Source organism: Microcebus murinus, chromosome 4 (genome assembly GCF_040939455.1).
Source record: "Microcebus murinus isolate Inina chromosome 4, M.murinus_Inina_mat1.0, whole genome shotgun sequence".
Lineage (NCBI taxonomy): Eukaryota > Metazoa > Chordata > Mammalia > Primates > Cheirogaleidae > Microcebus > Microcebus murinus.
Window position 1 is genome coordinate 67074490 of NC_134107.1, and position 24602 is coordinate 67099091.

The 24602-nt window shown below is 36.2% G+C and overlaps 1 protein-coding gene and 1 non-coding gene across 4 annotated transcripts in view; one reads left to right on the plus strand and one right to left on the minus strand.

The window, feature by feature from the left end:
- The window catches only part of PRCP (prolylcarboxypeptidase), a 59408-nt gene that overhangs the window by 11940 nt on the left and 22866 nt on the right, over positions 1–24602 (minus strand). For 2 of the 3 annotated variants that reach the window (XM_012736112.2, XM_012736111.2), the window contains exons 3-7: positions 16626–16766; positions 13169–13270; positions 10294–10475; positions 9894–10051; positions 9015–9184 (exon numbers count right to left, since the gene is read on the minus strand). In XM_012736112.2, coding sequence (XP_012591566.2) covers positions 9015–9184; positions 9894–10051; positions 10294–10475; positions 13169–13270; positions 16626–16766 — 753 coding nt within the window. The remainder of the gene's footprint in view (positions 1–9014; positions 9185–9893; positions 10052–10293; positions 10476–13168; positions 13271–16625; positions 16767–24602) is intronic. The other variant, XM_076002355.1, reaches the window with a different exon arrangement.
- LOC142870864 (small nucleolar RNA U13) lies at positions 3617–3725 on the plus strand. Its single transcript, XR_012919190.1, has one exon. It is a non-coding gene; the product is annotated as a small nucleolar RNA U13 (small nucleolar RNA).

Genomic DNA, 24602 nt, shown 5'->3' on the forward strand with positions numbered 1-24602 from the left:
AATGTATCTAGATTTATACTCTCCCCCAAAAGAAGAATCATAAATAAATATTGAACTCCAGTTAATGATAATAAAGTTGAAGTATTTAGGGGGAAGATGTCTGCAACTTACTTAAAAGTGCATTAAAAAAAATTAGATAAGGGATATATAAAGGGATAGATAGGTGAATGAATAGATATGTGATAAATCAAATACAACAAAATATTATTTATAGAATTTAGGTGGTAGGTTTATGAGTATTCACTGTCCAATTGTTTTAACTTGTCTGTATATTTGAAAATTTTAATAACAAAATGTTGGGGGAAAATCACAAGCAATGGGATCCTAGGTGAATAATAACAACAATACCTACTGATTAGCTAACCCTGAGTTAATAATCATTATACCATATAATCCTTAAAAGCCCTATCAAATAGATTATTATCCACTATTTTATAGGAAGAAACTAATTATTAGGCTAAATCACCTTATTTAAGGTCACTCAGTTATCAAATGATAAGACCTAGATTTGTCCCCATATGTCTCTGGTTATGAAATATACATCTTAACCATTATGCTACACAGCTTAGGAAGTATCCCCTTATTAAATGGCAAATAGCCCCCATGGCAAGGAAACACATTAAGCTCACATCCTCTATCGTCACATTGACACGAATTCAGTGATCTGGTCCTTTCCCATTTCATATGGAAAAAATATATATGATAGGCAAGTTCTGACAAAAAAGAGACAAATCCAGAGAAGGGGCCAGGAAAAAAGGAGCCCAGGAGGAGTGACCACACGGTCTGGGCTGGGGACATGCTCCCAGTCAGGAAAGGAAGGTACTAAGAAAGGTTGTAAGAAGCTACAAGCAAACTGGGCCCCTCATCGCAATTCTACCTGCAACACTTTCCTGAAAAAAAGGGAAACTTGAAAAGACAGAGAAATGAATTGTAGGGAAAATTCAATATCTCTCTCCAAATGTCTTCTGTACAACACTATTTCTATAAATTGTTAATTGGCACTTTGTGAAAAAAGGTTTCTTAGTCAAATAATTTTAAGAAATGTTGTATTAGCAAATGTGAACAATTTTCTTAACTGCAGGATTTCTCACAGCATTTAACATGCTCAACTGCAATGGACTTGCCAAAAGGAAGGCAGAACATGTACCGTTCCCAGTAAGTTTCCAGAAATGCTGAGTGTGAGAAAAGTCAGAAATTAAGATGTCCAAATAATAGGATATACCTTTAAAAAGTAGCTGTGAGAAGGCCGGGCGCTGTGGCTCACGCCTGTAATCCTAGCTCTTGGGAGGCCAAGGCGGGCGGATTGCTCAAGGTCAGGAGTTCAAAACCAGCCTGAGCAAGAGCGAGACCCCGTCTCTACTATAAATAGAAAGAAATTAATTGGCCAACTGATATATATATAAAAAATTAGCCGGGCATGGTGGCGCATGCCTGTAGTCCCAGCTACTCGGGAGGCTGAGGCCGAAGGATCACTCAAGCCCAGGAGTTTGAGGTTGCTGTGAGCTAGGCTGACGCCACGGCACTCACTCTAGCCTGGACAACAAAGCGAGACTCTGTCTCAAAAAAAAAAAAAAAAAAAAGTAGCTGTGAGGTCATAAGAATAAGGTATACCAGGGTTTAGGATGTACATGAAGAAACAGAATTGAGCTTAACTGAGAGCTTCACAAAACTATCAAGCTTAAAGCAAGAAGAAAACACAAAGAAAAATTAAAAGTCAAAAGTCAAAATTAAAAGTCAAATAGTATTTTACTATTTTGACAACTTTCAATTATTCATGCTAAGTAAAAAAAATACCTAATATTTGCATAGCACTTTTCTCAAAAAATGTTCCTAAGAAATATGCCAGTAAGAAATACTCAAGACAATATAAAAACCAAGAACCAATCACAAGATTGCCAACTATCTACTGCCAACAGTTGATCTGCATTCTTTCCTGAATCTGGACACCAACAGCAGACTCAACTCTTTCAAAATCCAGCACAAAATGAAGAGTAGACACGTGGAATGCAGAGAAGAGCATTATGTTCAAGCACAGCACAGTAGATGAGGCGAGGGGAAATGCAAGCTGGGCAGGGGGAAAGGAGGTGCTGATATGCAGCAACAAGTGGCCCAAAACTCTGGAAAAGAACAGTAGCAAGTGAGTGTGACTCACATGCTGGCATCAGAGCCCCTCTTACAGCTTAGAACACTGAGCCTCTGTCAAGCAAAGAAAAGGAGTCCCTATGAATAGCCATCTCCACAAATAGCAGTTACTGTCACTCTTTAAAAGACACAAGCATGGCGGGAGACTGGCACTGGCTGACAATAATTGGGTTCTGGCAGCCCCAGTTACACAGAGAGAACATCGTGGTCAGAAACTTGGCCTCTGCTGATAGAAATTCCATGTCCAGATTAAGGACAATCCTGGGCCCACTGTCCTCTGTGAGGTCAGATCACCCTTGGGGTACATTCTGAGCACCATTCCTTAAGAAGGACTCTGACCAATGTTATAAAATCCCAAGGGGAGCAGTCAGAATGGGGAGTTGAAGAATAGTTGAAGCAACCCTAAAATTGGTCATTTGCATCATTCCCAACCTTTCATTATTACAAATACAGCTACAGTAAATATCTTTAGGGCTAAATCTTTATATATATTCTTAATTGTTTTCTTGAGATAAACCCTTAGAGGAATTACTGGTTCAAAGGAGATAAACATTTTTAAAGCCTTTGGTACACCCTGTTAAACTGTCTTATAGAAAGGAAGTATCAATTTATAATTCTAGCAGTCTGCTTGATATGTGACCTGAAAAAATGTCACTTAAAAATTTTTTTGCAAAAATATCTGCAAATTTACTATGGGAATTTTATTTTCTATGGTTTTAAAGTTCTTTTCTAACTCAAAGATTCGGCGAATCCAAGCATAATTCTCTAGTGTAAAGAACACAATCACTAATATCTCCATGCACCTCCTTAACAATTTTGGTAGCAGAATGAATGAAGTTTCAAAAAAAATGCTGAAGTAATATCAGCAAGACCAGCCTTACTCTCATGCTTACTTAAGGATTATAGAAATTCAAAAGGAGATATTCACATACTTTTATCAAAGATCTATAGGATGCATAAAACATGTAAATATTAAATTAAACCATATGAAATTCTCACATTTATAAGTCTAACACAGTCAAATATCAGCAATATTGGTTCAACCGCATATAATACTTCAGCTTAAACTCCACAATTTGCAGATTACCACCCACTTAATGGGGGCAAGCACTTGGCCTGTCGATTGTTTACATGACTCTGATCTAATCAGACAAGGAAAGAGTCCCTGCCAACCATCTCTGTCCAGATACTCAACACCTGGTAAACTATACTTTCTATTTATTTTGTGAGCACTAGCAAACAGCGTCTTCTAAATAATCTCTGCATAAGGCATATCATTCCTACTCATGCCATAAACTGCCCTGAAATGGGAACAACTGGGGCGGAGGTTGCTAGTACAACGATTGAATATTCCTTGAGGCCAGGTTCTTTCCCCACAGTGACCCACGGGGCAACATATTATATAATGACAATTCCCATTTCACAGAGAAGAAAACAAGCTCAGAGATGTCTGGCTATAGATACACAATTTAAAAACTACGTATACAGGAAGAGTGATGATTGAGTATTCACGTTCATGCAAGATATGCGAGATGTGCCTCCCTTAAACCTTGTTCCACTGTCGCCACGTTACCCACCTGACGTGGAAAAAAAAAAAACACCTATAAAAATAGGTCTGAACTTAGACTTTCAACAAAAAATCTTGATATAATAATCTGCCTTCCTGATTTTATATAGTAATAACAATAGCTATTATTATTAAATAATTAGCATTAATTTAGTGCTTCCTATTTACAAAGATACTAGGAAATAGTCATAACAACCTTAACAAACATTACAGTTGCTATTATCCCCAATTTGCAAATGAGGAAGTTGAAGCACAGAGAGGTTAAGAAACTTGCCCAAAGCCACATACCAAGGAAGTGGCAGAGCTAGAATTCAAATGCAGACTCTCTGGAGCTTTCATATATAACCACTATACTACACATACCTAACTTTGAACGTTATGGAAAATTAACCTTTAGAAAAAGTTAAGAGAAAAATAATAGAAACAGTGCCTAAATATACCTGCAATCTCATGCTTAATTTTTAAAACAAATTTGTTTTTATTCTTAGGTTGCCTTTATATTTTTCTAAGTTTATTTATTTTAGGCAAAAAATTAGAGGGAATTCTGTGGCCATATAAAGTCATAAAATTTTTTAAATGTTTAATAGTAAAATGAAAACTTTAAAATAGTAGATTAATGTGAGGCTCAGGAATAAAAACTTGACATGGACAGACTTAATTCACTTTCAATTCAGGAAACTCTTAATAAGAATATTAGATGCCCATTTTAATAATTCTTGGTTTAAAGAGTATAGAAATAGTGGAGAAAGCAGAGCATTCATGCAATCTTTGTACCAAACTAATCAGATCTACACCCAAATATTTAGGTTTTGCCCTTTGACCCCAGATACACCAAAGAAAGTAAAGATAATGATTTGTTTAAAAGCTTTAAGTGTTGCTACCAAGGAAGATAAGCATTTGAATAAGAGAAAGAAAAAGGGGGCAGAAAGAAATTTTTTTTAAAAGAGGAAGGAAAGAAGATAGGTTTTAAAAAAAAGACCAACCTCCTCTCAGAGAGGATGGTGCATCCACATTAGAGAAAGGATTAAGCAGATACATTCAGCTTTTCTAACAGATTTTCTTTCTCTAAGGCTTCAATACCCCTCTCACACTCACTCAGATAATCACATTAGTTTTGTCATTAAAAGCTCTCTTTTCATAGAATGCATCTAAACCGCTTAAACCACCCAGAGAGGTCGCATACATTACCAAACACCAAGACAAACGGAAGAGATTTTCCATCTTATGTCTTATTATTTCACTATATCTATCTGCATGATATAGTGTATATTGGATGAGTTACCAGCTAAAAACTAATTTCAAAATTAAAATATTACAGTATCCTTTAAAACCGCTTTAAGCTGAGAAGAGACCTAGTAGTATTTATGCTGACAGAACAGTCAAATGACAGAGGGGTTTTCTATTTCCCTTTTCTCTTCTTCCTTGTGTTCTACCAGCCAAGTCCATGATTATTTCTGCATGAATGTTGCAGCTTCTGTTAACAGTAAACAAAAGCAAATGGAGTCTGAGTGTGCAAAGCCCAAAGACAAATTAAAAAGAACGATACTTGAATTGACACGGAAAATGGCATTTAGTCGCTGCCCATGGATCCTTCAGAACTGTACAAGATCCAGACAGAATTGGAAATCACCTGCTTTTTTTCATAACCCAACTGTTACATATTATCTCACCATCCTAAGCCTGAGTTACAGACTGAGAAAAGGACGGCTGTTTGTCAGCCCTTTAAAAAGAAGGAAGTGTATCAGAGGGAGGGGGAGTCCTGGTTAAATGGAACTATCCAAGTGAAAGAGTGGTCCCCAACTGGGTAGTGTTTCAGGGATTAGTGGGTTGGGAGAACAGAGAGGGGGGTCAGGAAAGGAGAAATTGAATGAACAGTGAAAGAAAGTGATCTGAAGCTATAAGTTTGGGAGAAAGACATGTAGTGGAAAAATTCTGAAAATCAGATGGGTAACTAACTATTGGATGAAACTAGAAACAGAGAGACGCAAAGGAAGTTTCTCAGGCAAGAGGCAAGATAGATTACTTCTGGTGGTGTGCAAGCAGGAAACAGAATCATAAATATAAGCAATCAAGAATTCTTTGGTTTGTCAAGAGAAAGAATAACGTCAGTAAGAAATAACTGAAAAGAATGACAAGTATTAATCCTGGATAAAAGGACTAAAAGGTGATTGTGGGGGAAAGACACAAAGTTATCTTACCTTAAAATTAAACTTTTATTATCTATATGTACAAAAGATAAAAGAAGGGTTGTGCTAAATCAAAAATAGACAACAAAATATTTAAGGTGTATTCCACTGGTTTTGAGTAAGTATTTAAGAGAGCAAAGGATAAAATATTTATTTATATTTAAGACTCAACAGCAAAATATCTCAAAAGGAACATTAAAGAAGTGGGGAGATCAAAGTTTTTCTTTTTTTTTTTCTTATTGTTCCAAATCACAATAAACCAACTGACACTAAACAGCTATATTCCTCTGGCTCTTTTTCTAGCTCAGGGGTAAACAAGCTGACAACCACCAGGCCAAATCCAGCCCACTGCCTGTTTTTATAAATAAAGTATTATTGAATACATCCATCCTCATTCATTTACATATTATCTATGGCTACTTTCATGCTACAGCTGCAGAGTTGAGTAATTGTTACAGAAACCATATGGCCAGCAAAGCCTAAAACATAGCTCTTTACAGAAAAAGTTTGCCAATCTCTGTTCTAAATAATAAGGGCATTTCCCATATGTTTTCATCATCTGACAACTCATTTGTTCTTCAAGTGGGAATAAAGATGCAAATATAATTCTCTCCTAGTACACAGAGTACTGAGTTAAATCTGATGTCACACTGTGAGCAGCAATCTGCTCAAACCTTCGGTCAAGTCTCCTGCTAATTCAATGCAATATGGTAGATCATAGGCTCTGAACAATAGCAGAACCAAGTTCAAATCCCACTTCCAGTACCTCTTAGTTGAGCGTTAATTTCTTCTCCAAAAATCTGAGATTATAGCTCTTTTTCCCCCACAGTATTTTTCAAGGATTAAATGAGACAGCATATATGAAAGTGCTTCGTAAACAGTAATATAGACGGATAAGGCATTATTAGCACATACACATTTATGGAGACTAAGTGGTCTAGATTTCATTTCTCTTTATTATTTTGATCCAGATTTTCTTAACATGAGAGAGATCTGCTCTCTCTAATAACTCTGTATTGTCAAAATTCAATTCAATACATATTTACCTCCAGCCTGCTATGTGTAAGATACTCACTCATCATTCTACTTTTTACATGAAGAAAAATAACTCTAATAACAAATGGACTTGTTCAATTTTAGTTACAAAGTTTTAAGTAAGGTATATATGTAATAGTTCAAAGGGACAGTTAAATTCAAAGTGCTTTTGCAATCCAGCTCTCATATTACCAATTCTATTTTCATTTCCAGTACCCATTCTAGCTGTAGAGTCAGTTATATTCTCTAAACTTTACCATCAAGTTGACCAGCATTTGTTTTTAAAACTAAGAGGAAAGTTCTTTACAAAGGAATGCTTAAAAATAGCATATACAATAAAGAATTTTGACATGAAAAAAAAAACCTTAAAATTTATAGTGTAACGTGTCTTTACACTTTCCAAAGTGTTTTTACCTCCAATGTTTTATTTGATTCTCAGCACAACCCTATTTAGTATGTAAGCATTGTTATCCCATTTTGCAGAGGAAGACACAAAAGGTTGGGGTAGAAAAGCACTTTGCCGAAGATCATACAGCTGGTTAAGTGGAAGTTCTGGATCAAACCTTTAGGACCCAAGTCAATGTTCTTTCTACTCTATCATGCTGCATGGGAATCACCCCTTCACAATGCTTGTAGCACTCAGAATGCTTTAGCAGCTGTGTGGATCATAGTACTATGAAAACAGCTACCATTTATTAAGCATCAACCATGTATTACACAGATCCAGGCATTACGTATATATAGGCAGTCCCAGGGTTACAGTGAGATACATTCCTGAGAACATCGTTAGGTCGGATTTATCTGTAAGTAACTTGGATCTCTGATGAACAGCACAGATACAAAGATACTCATAACAATACTATAATGGCTCATATGTGGTAAAAATAACATAGTGTAATAATATTAATATTCCTGTACTGTAATAATAAGTTACAGAAACTACTGTGCTCTTTATTTTAATTCAAACAAATAAAACATAAAAACAAACTCATTCAAAAAGTTTATATAGGAGATAAGAAACATTTCAAAAAAGAATATTAAATGTTGACACCTAATGTTGCATCAACATTTGCATCAACATAGTTTAATAGGAATGTTACAAGTGTATTTTGGTCTTCTAAATCCATAATAACCTTTCCATTTCAATAATTAACCCACTATGCTGCTTTCATTGGAGCACTGCCTTCTTCATGTTCTATTATTCTCACTTTATCCTTTATAAATTGTTCTGATAGCAGAGCAATTAAAGCCTAATGCTTTCCCAGTGAATGATGGTATCTGGCCTTTCTCTGAACACTTAATTATTTCTACTTTCATTTCCATTGTAATCATCTTTCTCTTTGCTGCAGGCTCACCCGGACTTGCAGTCAACTTTCACTTTGGATCCATGGGCATAAAGGTAAACACAGACTCAAAATATCAAATAAAAAAGTTAAGACGAAAGTGATGCTGTGCATAAGCGACCATGTAAAAAATAAAGAAAGACCAGCCACTAGTGTAAAGATGCTGCTCCAGTGAACCACTTATGCCATGCGGGTTTATTTACACGCATGAGAGAAACTAGTCCCAGAATTATTAACTTAATTATTTAATTTTAAATTATCCTTAAGGGGAGACTTGGGAGCCCTTCCGTAAGTACAAAACACTGTAAGCTGGATCGTCCGTAACCTGGGGACTGCCTGTGTATAGCGTAAAGATTGAGTAAATTATGTATGCAAAGTGTACAACCCAGAATTTGGCACATAGTAATTATTCCATTAGCAGCAGCTCTGCTCTTATTTCTAATTCATACAAATTTATAATTGATACATTTTATCTCCATTTTTCAAATGAGGAAACTGAGGCTCAGAAAAGTAAAGGAACATGCCCAAGGTCATGTAACTAGAAAGTGCCAAAACCCAGGATTCCAGCCCAGGTTTGACCAACTCCAGAGCGATTCCAGAGCTCAGGTTTGACTAACTCCAGATCTACTGAAATTTTCTCTGATGCTGAAAGTCAGAGAATGTACATGCACATTCATACACACACACACACACACAAATGAGAACTATGTTATTAAAAATGATGAGGGGACATTTTCTTACCTTAATAGGCCAAGCAGGCAAAGGCTGTAAAAAGTTAGATGCATAAGGGTAGTCTACCATAGCCAGATTCACCCAGGTTTCAGCAATCCAGTCTTTCAAATGTTGGATGTCCTGAGAATCTAACGGGTTGCATAAGTGAAGGGCTTCAGTAAGCCACCGTAAACCTCTGCCTGGGAAGAGAATCACACTGTTGGAATCTAAAATGTACTGGTCAACAGAAGGCTTTACAGATCATTTATTCTTCATATAGTATTTTAGAAAACAAAATCTTCTATACCACTTCTCCAAGAATGTTTTTTCAACATTCAATAAAGCACTTTTAGAGCAACTGGAGAACACCATGATAGACAAGTTACCTATCCTCATGGAGTTTACCAGAATTAGTATTATGAAGTATTCCTCACTTTTATGTATTTGTTGAAAGAAACAAATAAACAGAAACTCTCTAGACAAATACAATGCATAAGCTACAACTTAAAACAAATGAATGTATCTAACAGCATTAAGCAAGACAGTGAACACAAAAATAATACATACTATGCAATTCCAATTACTAAAAAATTCAAGAACAAGCAGAATTAATCTATGGTTCCAGAAGTGAGGATAGTGATTTGGCTCGGTAGGTGTGGAGGCAGTAACTGAAAAAGCACGAGGGGATTTTTAAGATGCTGACGATGTTCTTTCTTGATCGGGATGTTAATTATACTCTATTATCACTTTGTGAAAATTCATAAAGATATGCATTTTGATTTGTGTACTCTTCTGTATGTATGTTATACTTTAATATAAAATGTTTACTTAAAAAGTGAGAAGTGTTGAATTTAATAAATGCAAGGGTTAAAAAAAACCCACAATCCCATTCTCTTAATAAAAGCTTACCTGTATTTGAAAGTCGATTAATGGCATCCCAGGACCTGCGGATGCTCTCTGAACAATATGGACCACTTTTCCTAAAATCTGTAGTTACAATCTTCATAAATACACCACAAGGTATCAAATTATCAAACTGCAAGATAGGGGCAGAAGCTGCAAGAGCTCTAAAAGGGAAGAAAAACAAGGAAAAAGCAAAGAAAAAACATATATGTAACATCTCTAAATCAAGTTTTAAAATTGAAACTGATACTGAACAAAACTGGTAAGAAAAATAACATAACCATTAATGAAACAGAAACTAGAAATCTCAGTACAATAGAATGGAACATGTTTTACCCAAAACGAGTCTCTAAGTTTGCCTTGACAATCATTAAGAAGCACTCATGTCCAAGACAAATGCACTTACCCAACTACAATGTGAGGGTATTTCATCCTGAACCAGGCTGCGAGCATGCCGCCATAGGAGCCCCCTAGAGCAATGACAGGTTGATTTTCAGCTCCTGGTATTGTTCTTTTCAAGTGTTTGATTAACTCTGCAAAATCAGCCAGAGCTTGTTCTGATGTCAGAAAATTCAAGTGTCTGGAATCCTAAAGAAAAATAACAAAGAACATGGGTATAAATGTGCTCATAATAGCAGCTCAGCCATAGCATAGATCTAGAAAAGAGCCAGACTCAGATAAGCTTTTCTCCAAATAGAATTTCTAGGCAATTGAGCTAAAATGCCCAGTCAAAGCAATAGCTGTGCTAATTTAAACAACTCATGAAAAAATTATTTTAAGTTTGTGGAAGACTATAATGTTTTTTGCATTCAAATGTAATGTCTGTTAAATGCTATTTACCAAAGACCTTGTTGAGGCTGTAGAAATAATAGAAACAAACAATAAATAAAATTTAACAACAAATGTGATGGAATATAAACTAAGCACAACAGACAACTATTACACATTTTATTTCCAATTTTGACACATCTAAAATGTCTACCATATAGGCAAAGATACGCTAAATCCTGTGGACAACTGAGATAAGAATCACCAGTAAAAATAACACTCATCCTTCCTCATCGGAAAGATTATATATTATATAGGCCATACCAACAAGTGGACCAAACTAGGCTTCCCGTTGTAAACTACTATAAAATTGGAAGGAAAAAAAAAAACTATTTTTAGGCATTAGAAAACAGGCAACACAAGACATTGATCCCTGAGAGAAATTCACAAAGTTCCACGATTATCTAGCTGTCTGTGTGGGGACAATTTCCCTACTGCAGTATGGAAGGTGAAGCTTAGAGTCTTGCTGAACTGAGGAGGCTAACAAGGTATTTTTAAAATATGCCTGCAAATTCTTGACACTCCTTCCTTTAAAAGATGAAGCCTAATTCCACTCCCTTTGAACTTAGGCTGGACTTAGTGACTTGGTTCTAATGAACAGAATGTGGCAAAAGTGATGACATGTGACTACCAAGGCTAGATCATAAACAAGCTCTGCAGTTTCCACCTTGCTCTTTCGGACTGCCAACTTTGAGGGAAATCAGCTGCCAAGTGTTGAACTAGAGTAGGCCTCTTGTCAACATCCAGCACCAGTTTATCACCCATGAGAGTGGTCCTTTATATGAGTGAAGGGATCTCCCAACCCCAGTCCAGCCTTCAGATGACTGCAACACCAACTGACATCTTAACCTATCGAGACCTCCTGAAACAGAACCACCTAACTAAGCCACCCCTAATTCCTCACAGAAACTGTAAGGTAATAAATGTTTATTGCTATTTTAAGCCACTAAGGCTTGAGGTAACATACTAACAGATAATAGTACAGCCACATACCTATATTAGGCTAACCTGTTTGACCTTCAGGCTTTGGTCTCACCATTCCGATTCCTTCCATCAGTTGGCATATTACCGAATCACATAACTCCCATCTTTCCTCTTTCCCATTTATTTTATTTTGTATTTTATTTTATTTTATATTTTATATTATTTATACTTTTAGCCTTCCTGTTCATCCAAGATGTATGCTTTCTAACTTCTTACCTCCTCTCTCACTGTCACTATTCTTTACTTCCAGTTTTAATGACCCTATGTATAGTTAGTTGAGTACAATTTTTGTTTCCAATCCTCTCATAATATCTGTAACATCTATCATGTTACTGACAAGTTCTGTGAGCAAAGGGAAAGAAACATACCAACAAGAGCCCCCAGTTCCCTTTTGCTAAGAGTATCAATCACAGGGACTTGGAAAGGGAGTTATATTTCTATCCAGAACAAGCTGACTGCTTCCCAGTGGTTTTAGGACCTGTCCACTCCCTTAGTCAGATATTTATGAAAAATACTAAGCTAAGGAATAGAGTTTCCCATACAACCCAACAAATATTAGCAAATCGTTCTGCTTTCTATTGATAACTCAAGGACAGTTTTAACTTATTTTTATTTATTTATTTATTTATTTAATTTATAATACAAGATAATAAAACCTACTTTTTAAAAATAAAAACTCTTTTCAAAGAGAGCAGCCTAGAAAACAACTGACCCCAATTTCTTCTAGCTGAGACTTCCCAAAAGCATAATATATATATAGAGAGAGATATATAGATATAGATATAGGGATATATAGATATACTAGTGGTGCTAGGTAGTGCACAAACATTTTTAATGTAACATTTATTGTTTTATTTTAACATATAATTTGAAAAGAAACAGTACATGAAGCCATTGGTTAAGACAATGCTAAGTTTAAAAAATAAGTTGATTAAAGAAAAATAGTAAGTAAATAACAGTACAAGTGGCAAACTAATATAGCCAGGATCACAAGGATAGCACATGAGTGACTGAGTTGAGGAAAAGTGTCCTGGTTTATTAGGTATAGAGTCTGTGGCAGATGCCAAAGTTCCTGTGGGTACAGGAAAGGCGGACAGGGAATCCAAGTGGCCAGTTGGCCCCACTGAATCATAGAGCCCATTTATCCTTACTTTATTGATTGAAAAATACCTTACAAGATAAATATTTACATACTCATATTTTTTTCCAGTGGAAGGCCCAATAATGTGTGTATAATTTATAAAGCAGAACTGTTCACTGATATTTTTGAAATAATGATTAACATTAGAAATGATAACAATGTGACTAAAAAAGCCTCAATCTGTTCAAATTATATATAAAAAGGAAATATTAAATACAAATTATTGAGATGTCAGGCAGTTCAAGTTAAAGATATCTCACAGTGGCATATGTAATTAGAAAATATGATAAACTTCAAAAAAAACTTTTAAAAGTACAAGTATACTTACTTTGTATGAGCTGTGACCAAAGGGTAGGGACTCTCCATAGTATCGATGTTCAGCGAATACCAACATAGCTTTCAGTTCCTTGGCCACATCCCACATGAACCCCTAGGAAGAATTTACAAATTCATAGGATAAAATCAGGATATGAACAAAAGTCAATGTACCTTTTTGCACACTGTATGATATGGATGTTAAAACACCAAAAAGAGATCTCAAAAAGTTGTACAATTTATGTTTGTCCTACAAATTAATGACACAATTGCTGTTTTACTGTTGTACATCAATCTCACAATGTATTAGAGTGAAATAATCAAAAATAACCCCAGGTTGCTCATCCACTAGACATTCCAACTCTTTTTAACCTGACTCTGTAGCCCTAGAATCAATATTATGTCTACAATGGTCTTCAAATTGCACTGTGTGCCAAATCTTCTAGGAAAGAGTTAAATTTACCTAAGTAAGCTGCCTACTCATAAGCATTTACAATATAAAACAGAAAACAGTACAAATAAGCATATTAAACTCCCTTGGGGTTTCCATTAATCTTACTTATTGGAAAATAAATAGTAGCTTACAAGAGCTAATATTAACTGAGTGCTTATAATATGTCAGGCACTGTTATAAATACTTTATATGTATTAATTCACTTAATTGTCATTAACTATCTAAGAAATAGGCACTGTAATGATCCCCGTTTTACAGATAAGGACACTGAGACAAGAGTTTATATAACCTTCGAGACGTTCACATAGCTAGTAAGTAACAGAGCCAAGATTCAAACATAGGCTGCCTGGCTCCAGAGCACCGTCACCAAGTGCTATTTGACCTCCTTGCTCCACTATCTATGGCTAGTCATTAATCAATCACTGCATTTTTTCATTTACCTCAGCTGTGGCCTCAGAATGCCTTCTCAACAAAGTATTATAGGTAACCAACATCAATCGATTAGATTTAGATTTAGCACAGATTAAAACTATTTGTCATTCCTAGCGCACCTTGCTGCTTTTTAATGAATTGCTACTCTTTGGCCAGGACTAAGAATCTCAAATTGTTTTTGTTTGTTATGATCAATAAATGAACAATTAGAAGAGCTGTATGTATATGAGGATAAAGAATTTAACCTGCTATCTGTGATGGTTTAAATAACTCCCACTTTCTCTCTTTAGGACATACTCATTCCCTGCCCATTCATCTACAGATTCTGCAACACCCACCTCAAGCACACCCCCCTCTGCCTGCCTGACCCTGGCAATGCTGATCACTCCCTTCTCTCCACACCACTGTGCTAGGGATAGATCACTATTACTGTGCTGCAATATTTGCTTACATGTGTGTCTTACGCTACCAGATTGTGAGTATCTCAAGGGTAAGGACCATCCATCAAAATATCCAGACCTCTGTGGAGTTGACCTCCGGCTTTGAGAGGAAGCAATTTCATTCAATTGGCTCACAATGTAATAAGTGATTATTTGCCTGCATCTATTTCAGGGGTATTTTTATTTTTCAAAAGAGGTTCATGTAATATGTTAACATTTGTGAACATTATGTGCTTACAAGTCCTTTAATCCTACTTAGTCTTTACAACTACTCTATGAACTAGATATTATTTCCTATATCCATTTAACCATTTTGGTACGAGCATGGACTATAGTCGACGGCCACAGATGAACATGCACAGTGACTTTAGCCGACAGCTGTGATACGATTTTTCTAATTATTCATTTATCAAAATAAAATTATGAACATTTAAAAATAACATAATGAAAACATATATGTCTCATTCTTCTGATGTGGCAAAAAAAAAAAAAAAACATATATGTATATGTTACCTATTCTGATTTACATTACAAGTAAAGCTGCCTGTAAAGTAAAACAGTCTTTCAGTGCTTTAAAGCTTTCCTCATCACACAAGAGCAAAACGGATTTGTCGTCAGTGCACAGCACAAACTATCGTGCGGACTATGAGTACCAGCTGTGGGCAAGGTTTTGCGGCCAGTGAGCGCCATACCAAAGTGTTTACCAGATGAGAAAACTGAGACAAAGAAACGTCCCCAAAGTCACAAAGCAAAGTGGCAAAATCACAATTCAAATCTTGTCCATCTGGCTGAAGTCTTCACTCTTGACCACTATGTTACACTGCCTCTCAATAAATCAAAGTCCAAAAGTGTGTGTGCATTAGAACATTTTGGTATGTAAAGAAAGGTATCTGGGGCTGTGGAAGTGCCAGGATCTGCTCTTCTAGAATCTGCTCTAGTCAGTTCCCTAGAACTGTTCCTACACTGAGTATTTTTTCCTTTCTACCACTTCTGAGGACAGAGAGTCTCCAGCAAGGCTTAAGTTCTGCCACAGTGCCTGTCACAACAGTGAGGCCTGGTGGAAGCAGGAACAACTATCTGCTTACAATTAAGGGGAAAAAGAACTAGGAAAATCGCTAGACAGGAGAAGCTGCCCTGTGGCCCTGGCATAAAAAGAAAGTCACACAAAAATGAGAAGAGACAAGGCAGCCTCTGTTGTTTCATAGAATAAAAGAGCAGAAATCTGATGGAAAGGAAGTTCTGATGTCATTTGTCACTGATCTAAAAAAACAGACATCCTAGGGTCTCATTTTGCAGGGAATTATTTTATCTTCAAGTAAAATATTTAGATTCTGAACGTTCCTAAAAAAAAGGTCAGGAATGAGGAATGCAATAACAGTATAATTGGATTCATATCCTTACTTTCAATTACATCAGTTCAACAAACATTGACTAAGACCTCCTTCCTTTCACGTGCCCTTATAAATTAAGTTTTTTATTGGATTTAAGTATTATTATAAAAGGTGATAGAAAGTATAGTCAGGGAGGTAAGCTAACAGACTATACTATTTTTAACATTTACAAATACAAGAAAAATGGTAGAACAAGAAAACTAAACTAAAATATAATTACAACTGTATTTTAATTTGTATTGGCTTTGTTTAGGTTTTATTCATTCATTCAACAAGTATTTATGATTTGTTAAATAATAAATATTATGTGCCTAATACAGTCCTAGACTCTGAGTACAAATCCCTGAACAAACATATAAAAATTCCTGCCCTTGTGTTTACCTTCTAGAGACCATAATCAAAACAAACTATATGCAATAACATCCCTATGCCTATTTCCCTTATATCTTTGTTCACTCTAAAAATAAGATAGGATTTTTAAAAAAAATTTTTAAACTCAACTTTCCAAAAATAATATTTCATTCTTTTCATTTGTAATTCTTTCACACTGAATAGGCAGACTTATTAGATATTTGTATTTATTCTTCTGTGACCTGCCCATTCATGTACTTTTGCTGTTTATCTTTTTGTTATTTTTTAAAAACTTTACAATTATGAATAGTAATGCTTGGTTAAATATACTGCAAAACATTTTATCCACATTATCATAATAAAGGCAAATTGAGCACTGGAATTTCACAAATCTGCACATACCGTATTATTGCAAAACCAGATAATGTCCCCTTCGTTACCAGTGTAGAAAAGTATTGATCCCCCATCTTTCTTCCAGTATTTATCAGCTATTATATAGCGCTGTTTAAAAGTTTTCATAATAGTAAATCCAAAATGATCAATCTATGATAAAAACAGACAAAAGATAATTCAAAGGAAAGTAATTAAATGAAATCAACATAAAATTAATTCTTCCAGTAAAATTACAAAATTAAATTACAAAAACAATCACAAGAAATTTTAAATATCATTGATTTTATTAATACTAATATTGATATATCATAACATTTTAAAATTATTTTCTTTTTCTTTTTTTTTTTTTTTGAGACAGGGTCTCGCTGTTGCCCAGGCTAGGGTACAGTGGCATAATTATAGCTCACTGCAACCTTGAACTTCTGGGCTCAAGTGATCCTCCCATCTCAGCCTTCCAACTAGCTAAGACTGTAGGTACACAACACCATGTTCATCTAATTTTTAAAAATTTTTTGGAGAGACCAGGTCTCACTATGCTGCCCAGGTTAGTCTCAAATTCCTGGCCTCAAGTGATTTTCCCACCTGTCTTAGTCTCCCAAAGTGCTAGGATTACAAGCATGAGCCACCATGCCTGGCCCTATTTTCTTTATATTTTAAGAGAAAGCAATGTTTGTTACTAGTGGTTAAGATGTTTTATATAAAAGAAAATATACAATTATAAAATCAAGTAGCTACTTTAAAAACATAATGTTAAAATTGAATTGATAATAGGAATATGAACCCATTAATTTTTCATTTTTTAAATTATTTTTAGATTTGACAAAAATTATATACATTTGTGGTATACAACAATATTCTGAAATACGTATACATTGTGGAATAGCTAAATTGAGCTTATTAACATAAGCATTACTTCATATGCTTATCATTTTTTGTGGTAAGAATACAAAATCTACTCACTTAGTGATTTTCAAGTATACAGTACATCCCATTATTTTTTAAACTCTAGATATCACTTAGTATCTGAATTTTCATTATATAAACTTTGAATACCAAAAATTTAAGAACTAAATAGACCATAGAAAAGGTCTATAAACACTGTCTCCCAGGGCACAATAGATATTCCAAGTACCAAGTGATTTTGATGTCTAATATCATTTCCCCTAAAAGAAACTAGGACTTGTTAGTGAAGTGGCTGATTGATATTTGGGACAAAGAAGCTAAAAGATAAGCCTACACATCTTGCCATGCAAGAAAGTGCTCAAAAATGGAGTTATAGTTAACAGACAACTACAAGAGACAATTAACTGGCTAACATTTTAATAAATTGAACATAAAACAAATTGAATGCAAAAAAGAATGATTGTAGTTAACTAAAACATTCAATTCTTGAAAATCCCATTAGTCCATGAAAATATTAATTAAAAAAAAGCAAGAAAAAAATGTATTCAAAGTATCCATTAAATCAGCAGTCTCCAACCTTTTTGGCACCAGTGTTCATTTTCATGGAAGACAATTTTTTCACGGACCAGGGAGGTAGGGAATGGTTTCAGGATGATTCAAGCGCATTACATTTATTGTGCACTTTATTTCTATTAATATTACACTGTAATATATAATGAAATAATTATACAACTCGCTATGAGTTGGGGACCCCTGCATTAAATGAAAGCCTTATTTTTAAACTGGGAATTAAAAAGTAAAAAATTCAACATTTAGCCTGCCTTTCAAACAGAATTATATTTGAGGGTACAAAATAGTCCCAGATTTGATTAAGAAGAGCTCGATGTAGTCAAATGTTAGCTAATACAGAAGGAATGACAAAATTAGAAAAATGATAGTGCTTTAAAGTTACTGATTCAAGCAAGAATTATCAATTGGTGTGAAAAACATTAGGAGAATGGATGATAGGAAGATGAACATCCATATAGTGTCAAAGTAATACCATAAGAAATACTCTCTTGTTACAAGGGAAAAACATAACTTTACAATGGACAGATCAGGCTGCCATCACCTTAATCTAGTGATCAGTGTTAGCATCATTAATGGTGGGGGGCAGCTGGGATTATGTATTCCCCCCATGTGACATAGCATGAAGCACTTATCACCTATGATGTATTCTTGCCAAAAATTTTCAACTTGTATCTTAATCTAGCCTTTGGATCTAATTTCCAGGTTCTAGGAAATACAAACGATAGAAGAGCAAGTTGAAAACACACTGAAAGGCCGGGCGAGTTGGTTCATGCCTGTAATCCTAGCACTCTGGGAGGCCGAGGCGGGCGGATTGCTCGAGGTCAGGAGTTCGAAACCAGCCTGAGCAAGAGCGAGACGCTGTCTTTACTATAAATAGAAAGAAATTAATTGGCCAACTAATATATATAGAAAAAATTAGCCGGGCATGGTGGCACATGCCTGTAGTCCCAGCTACTTGGGAGGCTGAGGCAGCAGGATTGCTTGAGCCCAGGAGTTTGAGGTTGCTGTGAGCTAGGCTGACGCCATGGCACTCACTCTAGCCTGGGCAACAAAGCAAGACTCTGTCTCAAAAAATAAAAAAAGAAAAAAAAAAAAGAAAACACACTGAAGAGGTAATCAGATAAATCTGAAGGTGGGACATTTTGCAAGACAAAGGCAAGGTAATGTCGTAAAAAAAAACTGCTTTAGATTAGATGAATTTTAAAGAACATAATCAAATGTAATGCATGATCCTGGACTAGCTCCTAGTTTGAACAAACAAGATATAAATGACACTAGGGACAACTGAATTACTTTTAATATGGACTAGTTATATAATGATACAGGTAGAACATCCCTAATACAAAAAATTGAAATCAGAAATGCTCTCAAATCGAAAACTTTTTGAATGCCAACACAATGCTCAAAGGAAATGCTCGTTTCAAAATTTTGTATTTTTGGATTAGGGATGTTCAACCAGTAACTGCAATACAAATATTCAAAAATCAAAAAAAAAAAAAAAATCCCAAATCTGAAACACATCTGGTCCCAAACATTTCAGATAAGGGATATTCAACCTGTACTAAAGACTTATTAATTTTATGAGGAGTAATCATATTATTTTTGGCTACATAAGAAAATGTTTTTATTTTTTACATCTTTACACTGAAGACTTTAGTATTCAGTTTAGACATTCAATTTAGAATGTCATACTGTCTGTGATTTACTTGAAATACTTCACTATAAAAAAGTAAAGTGAATTCAAAGGAAGAAAAGTTTAATCTACACTGAAAGAGACAAAACACACAGGATACCAAGACTATGCAAGACAGATAATATAAAATATATCAAAAAATAAGAATGCCAAAATAATTTTAAGCTTAAATTGAACTTTAAATATATTTTGAAAATTTTTAATCCTTTGAGATTTGTTTAACTCACCATTCAAAATATAATCACCACATCCTATAACATGGTAAGATTCATGTACAACTAACTATCTCAATCTACAGAGTTATCCCACAGTACCGAGCCTCACTGAGCCTTTAAGATGATGAGGGCTGAATTCCTCAGTGCATGAGAGGGACAGGAGTGAAAATGCAGCATCTGGTCTGGAGCAGACACAGGCAGTTCCAGTGCTACTCTAGCCTTTCTGGACTAGGGGTTGGTTCTAGTTCATTCTAAAACAGATGGGTTAGCCTGGCATGGTAATGTGCCTGCCATCCTAACTACTCAGGGGCTGAGGGCGAGAGGATGCTTGAGCCCAGAAGTTTGAAGCTGCAGTGAGCTATGATCGTTGTCAGCGCACTCCAGTCTGGGTGACAGAGCAAGATCCTGTCTCTAAAAATAAAATAAAGTAAATAAAACAGATGCGACTCCCTGCACCCAGTTCTATCAACACACACACACACACACACACACACACACACACACACACACACGTACTTCATATTCATACCACATCCCGAAATGCAATTGTCTCAAAACTGCACCTAACTGCATTCTTCCTGATAGCCATCATCATCATTATATGTAGTCCTATATTATAAGCTATTCTAATCTACAGAGTGCCTACTTTTAAGGAAAATGAGCAGTTTGTACGTACTAGATATATAATTATGATATCCGTGTGCTATAAATCCTTCCCATTCTATATGTTAATTTACTCAATCACTCATTCAATGAGCATCTATTTAACTCCTATTCTTGGCCAAGTATTGAGTTTAGCAATGGGATAAAGAACTGGCTGAGCTACAACCTCCGCATTTCTTAAACTAATACAACTCCATCCACTCGGCCTAAAAATAAGAGAGCATGAGAAACAGATAGTGAAGGAAAGATAAACAAGTGATTTCACCTGCTTCCATTCAATTAGTCCATGTGCGGTCCCTGGACAAGCAGCATCAGCATCACCTGGAAACTTATTAGAATGCAATCCCTCTGGCCAAATTCCAGACCTGAACAATCAGAAACTGTGGAGGTAGGCCTGGCATGGTGGCTCATGCCTATAATCTTAGCACTCTCGGCTGGGAGGCCGAGGCGTGAGGATGGCTCAAGGTCAGGAATTCGAAACCAGCCTTAGCAAGAGCAAGATCCCCGTCTCTACTAAAAATAGAAAAAAATTAATTGGCCAACTAAAAATATATAGAAAAAAATTAGCTGGGCACGTAGTCCCAGCTACTCGGGAGGCCGAGGCAGAAGGATTGCTCGAGCCCAGGAATTTGAGGTTGCTGTGAGCTAGGCTGATGCCACGGCACTCTAGCCCGGGCAACAGAGTGAGACTCTGTCTCAAAACAAACAAACAAAAAAGAAACTGTGGAGATAGAACCCAGTAATCTGTGCTTTAACAAGCCCTCCAGGTGATTCTGATATACAGCTAAAGTTTTGAAAACCACTGAGTTAGAATAAGCACCAAAATAAAACATGAATTTTCTATTCCTTCTCTTGATCCAGGTTTCAGAATACTCTAATAGTGTAAGCTCCCCATCATGCTGAATGAGACTCTGGTGTCTAAAGATTTGAATTGGGGAGGCGGGGAAAGGGCATTTATTGAAACCTTAAAATCTATACCCCCATAATATGCCGAAATAAAAAAAAAAAAAAGATTTAAATTATCACCCAACAAAGCCCCCAATACAAGCCAACTGCATCATTTGAAACTCAACAGGAGAAAACAAAAAAACAACAAGAGCACCTGTTGAAGCTCAACAGGGTTCAACGAGAGAGGAAAGACTGGCTATGGTGGACTTTAAGAAAGTAAGTAGGCCGGGCGCTGTGGCTCACGCCTGTAATCCTAGCTCTTGGGAGGCCGAGGCGGGCGGATTGCTCAAGGTCAGGAGTTCAAAACCAGCCTGAGCAAGAGCGAGACCCCGTCTCTACTATAAATAGAAAGAAATTAATTGGCCAACTGATATATATATATATATAAAAAAAAAAAAAAATTAGCCGGGCATGGTGGCGCATGCCTGTAGTCCCAGCTACTCGGGAGGCTGAGGCAGAAGGATCACTCAAGCCCAGGAGATTGAGGTTGCTGTGAGCTAGGCTGACGCCACGGCACTCACTCTAGCCTGGACAACAAAGTGAGACTCTGTCTCAAAAAAAAAAAAAAAAAAAAAAAAGAAAGTAAGTACATGGCTCTCTAACCAGATGACTGCCCATGGGGTTTTTATTTTTTTAAGAGACAGAGTCTTGTTCTGTCATCCAGGCTGGAGTACAGTGGTGTGATCACAGTTCACTATAATCTTGAACTCCAGGGTTTAAGCCATCCTCCTACCTCCAACCTCCACCTCCCAGCACTTGGACTACAGGTGCACACCACCATGACTTGCTAATTTTTTTTTTTCTTTTGTAGAGATGAGAGTCTTCCTCTATTGCCCAGGTTGGTCTCAACTCCTGGTCTCAAGTGATCCTCCCACCTTGGTGTCCCAAAGTGCTAGGATTACAGGCATAAGCCACCATGCCTGGGATCCCATGGTATTCTTCAAGATAATTCTGCCATAATGATTTTCACCTTACCACTGACTTTAGAACCTAGCCTTCTTGTAAAATGAGATAGTGCTGTAGCCTTTAAAAGCAGTCCACAAAGAAACACATTCAATAACCTAAAGGTTTCAAATTTGAAAACACAGGTGTTTGTATGTGTTATGTTAAATATAACTGGTAAAAAGTTCTTGCTAGACAAAAAAGCTTCCATCTTAGAATTACAAGGGCCATGAGAACCTCAGAGCCAGAGAAAGCCAAATTCCCTTGGATGGCCACACCCAGGGCACTCCTGCTCCTAGCAATCAGCCTTGTTAAGATTGGAGAAAAGAGGGAGGCACCCTGGCATGGTAGAAAGCCAGTAGGTTTGGGAGTTAACACACCTGAACTTGAATCTCAACTAGCTGTGAGGCTAGTTGGTGTTTTTTTATATAGGAAGCCCTGGTGTCTTCCTATATAAAATAAAGATAATACATATAATTGGAAGGATTGCTGTGAGGATACAGAAAATATACCTAAAGTACTAGGTATAGTTCCTGATTATATAATACGTGCTCAATAAATACTAGTTCTCCTCTCAATCCCATTTGCACACAATCCTAAGCATTGGAGTACTTATCTGGGAAAGAGATGATGAAGATGTTTACAGAATTATAGGAAGTATCGTCTGATTGTCAAAATCTCCTATTTTGTGAGTGCTTCATCTAAATATTAAACAACTGGAAATATGCAACAAAATGTTCTTTACACAATATGAATTTACAGAATTTTCTTGCTCCTCCCCGTCATCATGGATATCAACTTCCAGCTACTTAACTGTAGTTTTCAACGCCTAATGGCCAGGCACAGTGGGGACAGTATGCCCTCTGCTGTTGAGAAAGTGGACCCACATCCACTTCCAGTTACGGGCTCCTGAATAAAGAGCGATTTTATAAATCACAACACAATCTGTATTGTTCAACTGAAGAAACTAGCCTCAGAAAGGTCAAGTGATGGTCAAGGTCACAAGGCAGAGCTGAAGCCTGAAATTATTTTTGCAATCTGGTTTATTGAAACAATTAAAACAAATAATAGTGCTGTAACAACAATATAAGCATGACCTCAAAAATGAAAGACACCTCTAGTCATGCCCAACAGTTCTTTCTTGAATGTGGCCCCCAAAATTTCAAAAGATGCTTCCCCCTTTACTATGTAGTGGAGAGCTGTATCTATGAGAATGGGTAGGCAAGAAGAAACAAAAAGAACATCATTTAAATAAAGTTCATTGTGGCAAAAATAATTATTTGGACTTTAAAATTGCTCAAGAATAAAGTTCACATTCAGAAAAACCAGTTAAGGACATTACATGTGTTAGACACCGTTTTTGGTGGCAATTTGGGAGCAGTAGAGATGGGAGGAGGAGGGATGAGAGAGAAGGACACAGAGCCTACTAGGTGCCTGGCACTGTGCTGTTGCTTTATGCAGATCTCCTGTTCACTCCTACCCCCCTACCCCATCACCCCCTGGGCACTTCCATTATACCTATCTTACAGTAAGGAGGCTGACACTCAGAGAGGTCAGATAACTTGCCCAAGGTAACATAACCAGTAAGTAGAAATCAAATATGATTCTTTTCAAGTGCTTTTAACACCTACCCAATCCTGCCTCTGACAAAACCCAGATCTGTCTGCTCTTTTCATTACAACACACTCCTGCAGATAGGGCTGACCACAAACTTCAATCCTCAGCAGGGGACACTAGAGTGAGTGTCTTTTTCCTAAATTTGCAAAATGAAGGACAAATTCTCCAGCCATTTACTAACAGTTACATTGCAGAATACGTGGAATGTTGATCTTTTCACTCAATAATCATTATTACTATACTATTTTTTAACTCACTTAATTATGTCACTGATAAAAATAAAACCACATTGACTCCTTCTCAGAAGCCTTTAGTTTTACAAAACTCAGTATATAGTTGGTTTCATTTAGGCATCCAAATATTTAATAATAGCTCACTGAAATTTTACTAAGATACAAAAAGCATACTTAGAGATGTTCAATACCAAAAAAAAAA